Here is an 8,952-nt window from a genome sequence, read left to right on the forward strand (position 1 = left end):
AAACTTTATTTATACATACTTCTTTTGTTTATTGGAACTCCTATTGAGAAATTATACTGTCATGCCTTCTCCCTTCTCCCAGCCTGCAGCGTAGTTGCTGTGTGGTGGTGTGTAGTCAGCACATGGGAGCAGACTTCCCCTGGGACTGTTTCTCCCTGGTGGTGGAGTACAGCAACACAGAACACTCGCCCTGGGCTGCTGTCTGCACAGAGAGGAACATCACACACATCACCTTCCAGACCAGGATACCTAATTCCTCTGGTTTGTATTGAACTCGGCAGGAAGATGATACTTTTAAATGGTGTTAATTGCTTCTTGGCCATTTCTCATGAAATTCTGAAATGATCGATCAATTATGATAATCAAATGTATTTATAGAGCCCTTTTTACAACAGAAGTGCTTATACAGAAACCGAGCCTTAAACCCAAGAGAGTAAGCAATGCAGATGTACAGGTACTATAATAATCAATTCTCCTTTCACCAATATCCATTTGTGTGTGCTTGTGTGTCTGTGTTTGTATTAATCCACCAGTGAGTGACCCTGAGTCTTGGTCCCTGGAGCAGAGTGTCCCCTTCGTGTTGTTTGTGACCGAGGGTCTGCTCAGCTGTCCTCTGTTGCTTCAGATACTGGAGTCAACGTGGGTCTTCTTTCGACTGAATTATTTCAAGTCACTTCTGAAATCTGTTGACTTTATTGGCCTTATTTTTTGGAGTAGGTTTGAGGATGTGTCTCTTTGTTGCAGGTGTAATATGACTGTATTGGAGAGGAGCCACTCTCAGTCCTTACAGATGCTTGGAGGGACTCATCACTATGCTGTGATTACAGTCGACGAAAGCACTGCAGTCATCATTCAAGTAGGTCCTCCTCACCAGTCCCAGTGAGGAGAGGGCCTTTCTCTGTCTGTCTTTAGAAGGATCTTATCCATTGTTTAGTTCCCAATAAATGTTCTTCAGAAGAATGTGTCTCCACCAAAATGTACTGTATGCCCACTCCCCTCCCTATCCTATTATTACATTGTTGAATACCACATTTCCCCAGTTGATAACACTTTTCTATTCTGTTTCTGTCTCATATCTAGAAGAACTGTAGGTTAAGACATTATTCTCAAACTGTGCATATGTGTTCTTTGCTCTGGTCTCCCCCATCACCAGGAGCAGGAGGAGCTGTGTCAGGAGCGGGCCTGTGAGAGTCTAGTGATTCGACTGACTGCTCTGTCTCTGCAGTACAGCTGCTGCTGGCTCATCCTTCACTGCCAGCAGGACTCTGGGTTAGTACTCACCACCAACGCGCACACATTTCCCACAGATGACATTTTTGAATTGTCTTTGTGGTCGTCTCTGTGGGTGTAGGTTGACCAGCGAGGGCTTCAACAACCTGGTGTTGGTCTACTCCTCTCTGGTGCTGTTTGGCCTTAAGACTGAGGACCTGGATGTCAAGGTAAAATACATTTCAGCTCTCATCAAAATCAACCATGCATGCCTGATACAACATTTCTATGAATGCTTTTTAAAAAACTTTTTGCTGACTTATTTCTCTCAATACCAGGTGCTGATTGTATCAGAAGTGGTGGACATTGCCAAATGGATCTGCCAGATAGCCTTCCATACACTGCTGTCCAGTGACAGAGATCCTCTCAGCTACCTGGACAGAGAATGGCTTTCTGTGATTTCCTCAGAGGTGACTAGTAACTACTGTAGTCTTACCAAACTGCCTTTTTATCTCTCTGTAGCATGTGGTATTTTCATCCTTTCCACTGCTATTATCATCATTTGGTTCAGGTTATTAATCAACCTACCGGGGTGTTTACAAACACTACAGGAACAAGATCATCCACATGTGTTGAATCTGTTTTTACTGATACTGTAGAACTTTGTTCTAAAGCTGTATCCGTACCCATTGGATGCAGTGATCACAAAATAGTGTCTATATCAGGGAAGTCGAAGTTCCGAAAGCTGGGCCTAAAATAGTGTATAAGAGATCATACAAAAGATTTAGCTGTGTCTCTTATGTGGATGATGTTAACAAATAGTTAACTATCTAGAGCATCCAGACACTGCACTTGATGAATTTATGAAATTGCTTCTTTCAATTATTGATAAACATGCACCTGTTAAGAAACTGACTGTTATAACTGTGAGTGCTCCATGGATTGATGAGGATATGGAAAAACGGTATGGTTGAAAGAGATGGGGCAAAAGGAGTGGCTAATACGTCTGGCTGCACATCTGACTGGCTGACTTACTGCAAATTGAGAAATTGTGTGACTAAACTCAACAAAAGAAGAAGAAACTGTATTATGAAGCCAAGATTAATTGTATAAAAAACTTGAAATTAAATGATGGGCAGAAAGACAAATTCAACTCCATCTTTCATCGAATCAGATGGCTTATTCATCACAAAACCATTTGATGTTGCCAATTATTTTAATGATTACTTCATTGGCAAAGTGGGCAAACTTAGGCAGGAAATGCCAACAACGAACAGTGAGCCATCATACTCATGCATAAAAATACAAATAATGAAAGAAACGCATTGCAAGTTAGAATTTTGGTGGATTCTTTTTTATCAATCAATCAATAATGACAAACCTCCTGGCATTGACAACTTAGATGGAAAGCTACTGAGGGTGGTAGCTGACTCTATAGCCACTCCTATCCGTCATATCTTTAATCTGAGCCTAGAGGAAGGTTTTTGTCCTCAGGCCTGGAGGGAAGCCAAAGTCATTCCGCTACCCAAGAGTGGTAAAGCGGCCTTTACTGGTTCTAACAGCAGACCTATCAGCTTGCTGCCAGCTCTTAGCAAACTGTTGGAAAAAATTGTGTTTGACCAAATACAATGCTATTTCTCTGTAAACAAATTAACAGACTGTCAGCATGCTTATAGAGAAGGGCACTCAACATGTACTGCACTGACACAAATGTCTGATGATTGGTTGAAAGAAATTGATAATAAGAAGATTGCGGGAGCTGTATTGTTAGATTTCATTACAGCCTTTGATATTATTGACCATTAACTGTTGTTGAGAAAAGATATGTGCTATGGCTTTTCAACCTCTGCCATATCGTGGATACAGAGCTATCTATCTAATAGAACTCAGAGGGTTTTCTTCAATGGAAGCTTCTATAATGTCAAACATGTAAAGTGTGGTGTGTCGCAGGGCAGCTCTCTAGGCCCTCTACTTGTTTCTATTTTTACCAATGACCTGCCACTGGCATTAAACAAAGCATGTGTGTCCATCTCTGCTGATGATTCAACCATTTACACATCAGCAACCACAGCTAATGAAGACACTGAAACCCTTAACAGAGTTGCTGTCTGTTTTGGAATGGGTGGCCAGTAATTAACTGGTCCTGAACATCTCTAAAACTAAGAGCATTGTATTTGGTACAAATCATTCCCTAAGTTCTAGTCCTCAGCTGAATCTGGTAATGAAGGGTGCGACCCAGAAAAAGTTGAGGAGACTAAATTACTTTATGTTACCTTAGATTGTAAACTGTCATGGTCAAAACATATAGATTCAATGGTTGTGAAGATGGGGAGAGGTCTGTCCGTAATAAAGAGAAACTCTGCTTTTATAACACCGCACTTCAAAAAGCAAGTCCTGCAGGCTCTAGTTTTGTCTTATCTTGAATATTGGCCTGTCGTGTGATTGAGTGCTGCAAGGAAGACCTAGTTAAGCTGCAGCTGGCCCAGAACAGAGCGGCACGTCTTGCTCTTCATTTTAGAGGGCTAGTATAAATACAATTCATGCCAGTCTCTCTTGGCTAAGAGTTGAGTAGAGACTGACTGCATCACTTCTTCTTTTTTATGAGAGACATTAAATTCCAAATTGTTTGCATAGTCAACTTAAACTCATCTCTGACACACACTTACTCCACCAGACATGCCACCAGGGGTCTTTTCAAAGTCCCCAAATCCAGAACAAATGCAAGAAAGCGTATAGTATTATATAGAGCCATTATTGCATGGAACTCCCTTCCATCTCATATTGCTCAAATGAACAGCAAACCTGTTTTAAAAAAACAGATAAAGCAACACCACACAACACCTCTCCACTATTTGACCTAGACAGTTTGTGTGTATGTATTGATATGTAGGCTACGTGTGCCATTTTTAAATTGATGTAGTTCTGTCCTTGAGCTGTTCTTGTCTATTAATGTTCTGTATTATGTCATGTTTCATGTTTTGTGTGAACCCCAGGAATAGTAGATGCTGATTTCGCAACAGCTAATGGGGATCTTAATGAAATACCAAATGAATGTAGTTAATTTCAGAGTGCTGAATAATAGTGCCGATGTCATCATTTAGTTAATTAATGACGGAAGCATACAGTTTACACAGAGAGAATTAGTTGTCCCAGTGGACGGTCTGTGTGTGCATGTGTGCGAATGTGTTTGTATGTGTATTTGCTCTTGTGTATTTGGATGTACAGTACCAGTCAAAAGTTTGGACACACCTACTAATTCAAGGGTTTTTCTTTATTTGTACTATTTTCTACATTGTAGAATAATAGTGAAGACATCAACACTATGAAATAACACATATGGAATCATGTAGTAACCAAAACAGTGTTAAACAAATCAAAATATATTTTATATTTGAAATTCTTCAAATAGCCACCCTTTGCCTTGATGACAGCTTTGCATACTCCTGGCATTCTCTCAACCAGCTCCATGAGGTAGTCACCTGGAATGCATTTAAATTAACAGGTGTGCCTTTGTGGAATTTCTTTCCTTCTTAATGCGTTTGAGCCAATCAGTTGTTTTGTGACAAGGTAGAAAATAGTAAAAATAAAGAAAAACCCTTGATGGAGTAGGTGTGTGTGTGTGTGTGTGTGTGTGTGTGTGTGTGTGTGTGTGTGTGTACGTGTTTGTTTATTTGGTCTCACCGGTGGCTCTTCCCTTATGTCTTCCCCCCAGGAGGAGAGGTGCCTCTTAGGTTTCCCCTGTGTGAACCCTTTGGTGGCCCAGCTGATGTTGAGTAGGGGCCCCTCTCTCCACTGGCTCCTGGGGGCCTCCCTCTCCCAGCTGCAGGAGCTGCTCCCTGAGGTCCCTCACAAAGTCGTCAAGGTGACCTGGCCAGCCATCTCCTCTCACGAGTTTCCTAGTCTTGTCATACACCTTGCCTTCATTGGGAAGAAAATATGGGGTTGTATCTTACTTTTTTGTATATTACAATGTAGATGTATGCGTTTTCCATATGCTATGGAACATCTGCATCCTCATCATTACGAACTTTGTCTTCAGTTATGTTTTATCAGCCAAACTCTGTGATGGTGCTATATTGATAATACAAAGTTTAAATAATTACCTTCCTTCTTATTTCAGCTCTTCAGTGACACCACGTCTCTGTACAAGCTGACTGCGGCTGCCTCCTCCACAGAGTCTCACACTGACTTCACTCATCAGAAGGACCACAATAGCCCCACTGAGCCTTGGGCCACAAGCAGAGACAACCAATACACACACACCGACCCTCATACAAGCCGTGACCCACACGCTGACTGCAACCGTCACACACACCGCGACCCAGAACCATTCAACTCCAACTGCTTCCTCGCTAGCTCCCCCAGTGCTGAGAGTGTAGTGGGGAGCTTCTATGAAGAAAGCTCTGTCATGACCAAGGAAGACGGTGCAGACTTCCAGGTGAACTTGAGTCCCTCCTTCGGCTCCCAGCAGGCCCCTTTTCAGCACACCTGGAGCCACAACCCATGGGAGGTTGAGGAGAGCGATGAGCTGAAGTTTGTAGGCTGGAATAGAGGAAGAGGAGGAGAGGAGTGGACGGGCAGCGCACCCCTACACCAGGAGTCCTGTGGCTCCCCCAGAAACTACGCCCCAGAAAATAAATTTCCGACGGGCCTCTCATCCTCATTCAGCTACAGCACCAACACACAGAGACCAGCGTACTCCGACAACCAGATGTACTCGTTCTCTACAGTAGGGTACAGTGACCGGCTGCACTACCCTGATGTCAGCCACTACCCCAGCCTGGCCTCGCCTAGAGGAGCTCTGTCATGGGGGGGCAGAAGCAGTGGCAGCCCCTACAGCACTGCCCAGGGGAGGGGAGTCATGAGTGTGTCACCTGACTACGGGACCAGTTACAGAACGGGGATGGAGAGGAAGAGGAGAGCAGAAGGCCCAGAGATGGCTGGCACAGGTGAAGACTGAGAGAAACATGTTTAGAGTGCTGAGAAATCAAGTTTGCATTTAAATAGGTTTTTAGAAAACTCCTTTAGTGGTTTGGAAAAGTTCCAATATAGCCTGAAGTGTGAAAAGAACATAATTATTTATGTAAATGTGAGCAATTATGAGATTATTTTGTCCTGTTTTCATGTATTCTACTCTTCTTATTTCCCCCCAGTTTTAACGCCATTGAAGAGGGGAAAGCTCAGTTATGAGAAGGTGCCAGGCCGAAGTGATGGACAGACAAGACTAAGGTTTTTCTAAAATGTCTCATATTTATAAAGTGGCAAAATAGTAAGATTGACCTGAAAAATGAACAGAAAACTCTTAAAACTTACAAGGATAGAATCCTGTCAGTCCCTTGCCCTGTCTAGTCTAGTGTCTAGTGATATTCAGTATGTAAGAAATACAGGTACAGTGCCTTCCAGAAAGTATTCATACCCCTTGACTTATTCCACATTTTGTTGTGTTACAGCCTGAATTCAAAATGGATTACTTTTATTTTATTTGTCACCCATCTACACACAATACCCCATAATAACAAAATCTTAGTAGAAATCTTGGGAAATGTATTGAAAATGAAATACAGAAATATCTTATTTACATAAGTATTCACACCCCTGAGTCAGTACTTTGTAGAAGCATCTTTGGCAGCGATTACAGCTGAGTCTTTCTGGGTAAGTCTCTAAGAGCTTAACACATCCGGATTGTGCAACATTTGCCTTTTTTTCCCTTTTTTCCCCCCAAAATTCTTCCAGATCTGTCAAATTGGTTGTTGATCATTGCTAGACAACCATTTTCAGGTCTTGCCATAGATTTAAATCAGAAGTGTAACTTGGCCACTCAAGAACATTCACTTTCTTCTTGGTAAGCAACTCCAGTTTATATTTGACCTTATGTTTTAGGTTATTGTGCTGCTGAAAGGTGAATTCATCTCTCAGTGTCTGGTGGAAAGCAGACTGAACCAGGTTTTCCTCTAGGATTTTGCCTGTACTTTGCTCCATTCAGTTTCTTTTTTATTCTGAAAAACTCCCCAGTCCTTAAAGATTACAAGCATACCCATAACATGATGCAGCCACCACTATGCTTGAAAATATTGAGAGTGCTACTCAGTAATGTGTTGTATTGGATTTGCCCCAAACATAATACTTTGTATTTAGGACAAAAAGTGAAATGCTTTGCCACATTTTTTTGCAGTATTACTTTAATCACTTGTTGCCAACAGGTTGCATATTTTTGAATATTTGTATTCTGTACAGGCTTCTTCTTTTCACTCTGTCAATTAGGTTAGTATTGTATAGTAACTACAATGTTGTTGAGCCATCCTCAGTTTTCTCCTATCATAGCCATTAAACTCTAACTGTTTTTGGCCTCATGGTGAAATCCCTGAGCGGTTTCCTTCCTCTCCGGCAGCTGTGTTAGGAAAGACGCCTGTATATGTGTAGTGACTAGGTGGAGTGACTAGGGATATTCAATGTCTTGCTTTATTTTATTTGTTTTACCCATCTAACAATAGGTGCCCTGGTCTTTGTGGTTGAATCTGTGGTTGAAATTCACTACTCGACTGAAGAACCTTACAGATAAATTGTATATGTTGGGTACAGAGATGAGGTAGTCATTCAAAAATCATGTTAAACGCTATTATTGCACACAGAGTGAGTCCATACAACTTATTTAGTCTTGCCACAACAAAGGGGTTGAACACTTCTTGACTCAAGACATTTCAGCTTTTCATTTTAAATGTTTAATTCCACTTTGACATTATGGTGTATTGTGTGTAGGCCAGTGACACAAAATCTCAATTTAATCCATTTAAAATTCAGGCTGTAACATAACAACATTTCTAAAAAGTCAAGGGGTATGAATACTTTCTGAAGGCTCTGTAATATACCATAGGTTCTTGAGTGTTTTATAGGACACTATTAAATGTTCAACTGTTGTTAGGAAAATAATCATACATTTTTGTGTAAGTTGTTTTTTTTATAAAAATGTTGTCAATCTTTTTATAAGGATGCGTGTAGACAGTTTTGTGTAATTTTGACTTTTACAAATTCATATAAAAATATGACGTTAAAGATGCTTTTTAAATAAAAGCAATCTGAAATGTTGTCCTCTATCTTTCTTTGCTTTTGCCAGAACATGTTAAGCATTGTATCAGGACCATGAACAAGACCGGATTAATATTTATGAATTCAAATGAATGTATGTCAGTAATTTCCATCAATTCAAATGTTCACTTAGTGCATATCTAAACATCTTCTGTCTAGTTTAATGCTTTCGTCCTGTGACCTTTCCGTAGCAGTCCACTGTCTCCATGGTTGGTGTTTTTAGCTGTGCCGCAGTGAGAAACAGCAGGTGGACTGGACATCAGGACTGCAATAAAAGCTCCGTTCACAAGCATAGCCACTGTATTTACCGACAATAAGGGACTAAGACTATACTGGTCCCAAATACCTCAGTTACAACTTGTAAAAATGCTTTATGTAGTCAGATAGACACTGCATTTCCACTGCAATGTGAATAGTTGCTGAGAGAAACATTTTGCAGGGTTCGAGAGAATTCCAAAAGGAATACTATGTATATTCTGTTTGGGAGATGTGTGTGAAATAACCATTGGGGAAATAAAACGTGCTTTGTATTTGTTTTTGCTGGGGATTCAGGTTTATATGGATTGTCCCTGCACTGAAAATAAGGATACTTTTTACTCTATAATTGACCTGCAATTTAGTCCTTGCCATTCCGACTTGATACATGAATAATTTTGCACT

At 40.9% G+C, this 8,952-nt stretch overlaps 1 protein-coding gene across 5 annotated transcripts in view; it reads left to right on the plus strand.

Annotated features, from left to right (window-relative positions):
- shoc1 (shortage in chiasmata 1) overlaps positions 1 to 8,652 on the plus strand; it is a 24,279-nt gene extending 15,627 nt beyond the window's left edge. For all 5 annotated transcript variants that reach the window (XM_029762389.1, XM_029762388.1, XM_029762390.1 and 2 more), the window contains 10 exons: positions 83 to 261; positions 534 to 639; positions 745 to 856; positions 1,154 to 1,269; positions 1,352 to 1,439; positions 1,548 to 1,679; positions 4,922 to 5,071; positions 5,330 to 6,158; positions 6,363 to 6,438; positions 8,484 to 8,652. In XM_029762389.1, the coding sequence (XP_029618249.1) occupies positions 83 to 261; positions 534 to 639; positions 745 to 856; positions 1,154 to 1,269; positions 1,352 to 1,439; positions 1,548 to 1,679; positions 4,922 to 5,071; positions 5,330 to 6,158; positions 6,363 to 6,438; positions 8,484 to 8,529 (1,834 nt within the window). In that variant the 3' untranslated portion in view covers positions 8,530 to 8,652. The remainder of the gene's footprint in view (positions 1 to 82; positions 262 to 533; positions 640 to 744; positions 857 to 1,153; positions 1,270 to 1,351; positions 1,440 to 1,547; positions 1,680 to 4,921; positions 5,072 to 5,329; positions 6,159 to 6,362; positions 6,439 to 8,483) is intronic.
- The last annotated feature ends 300 nt before the right edge of the window (positions 8,653 to 8,952 follow it).

This window comes from Salmo trutta, chromosome 9 (assembly GCF_901001165.1).
Source record: "Salmo trutta chromosome 9, fSalTru1.1, whole genome shotgun sequence".
In the NCBI taxonomy this organism is placed as follows: domain Eukaryota; kingdom Metazoa; phylum Chordata; class Actinopteri; order Salmoniformes; family Salmonidae; genus Salmo; species Salmo trutta.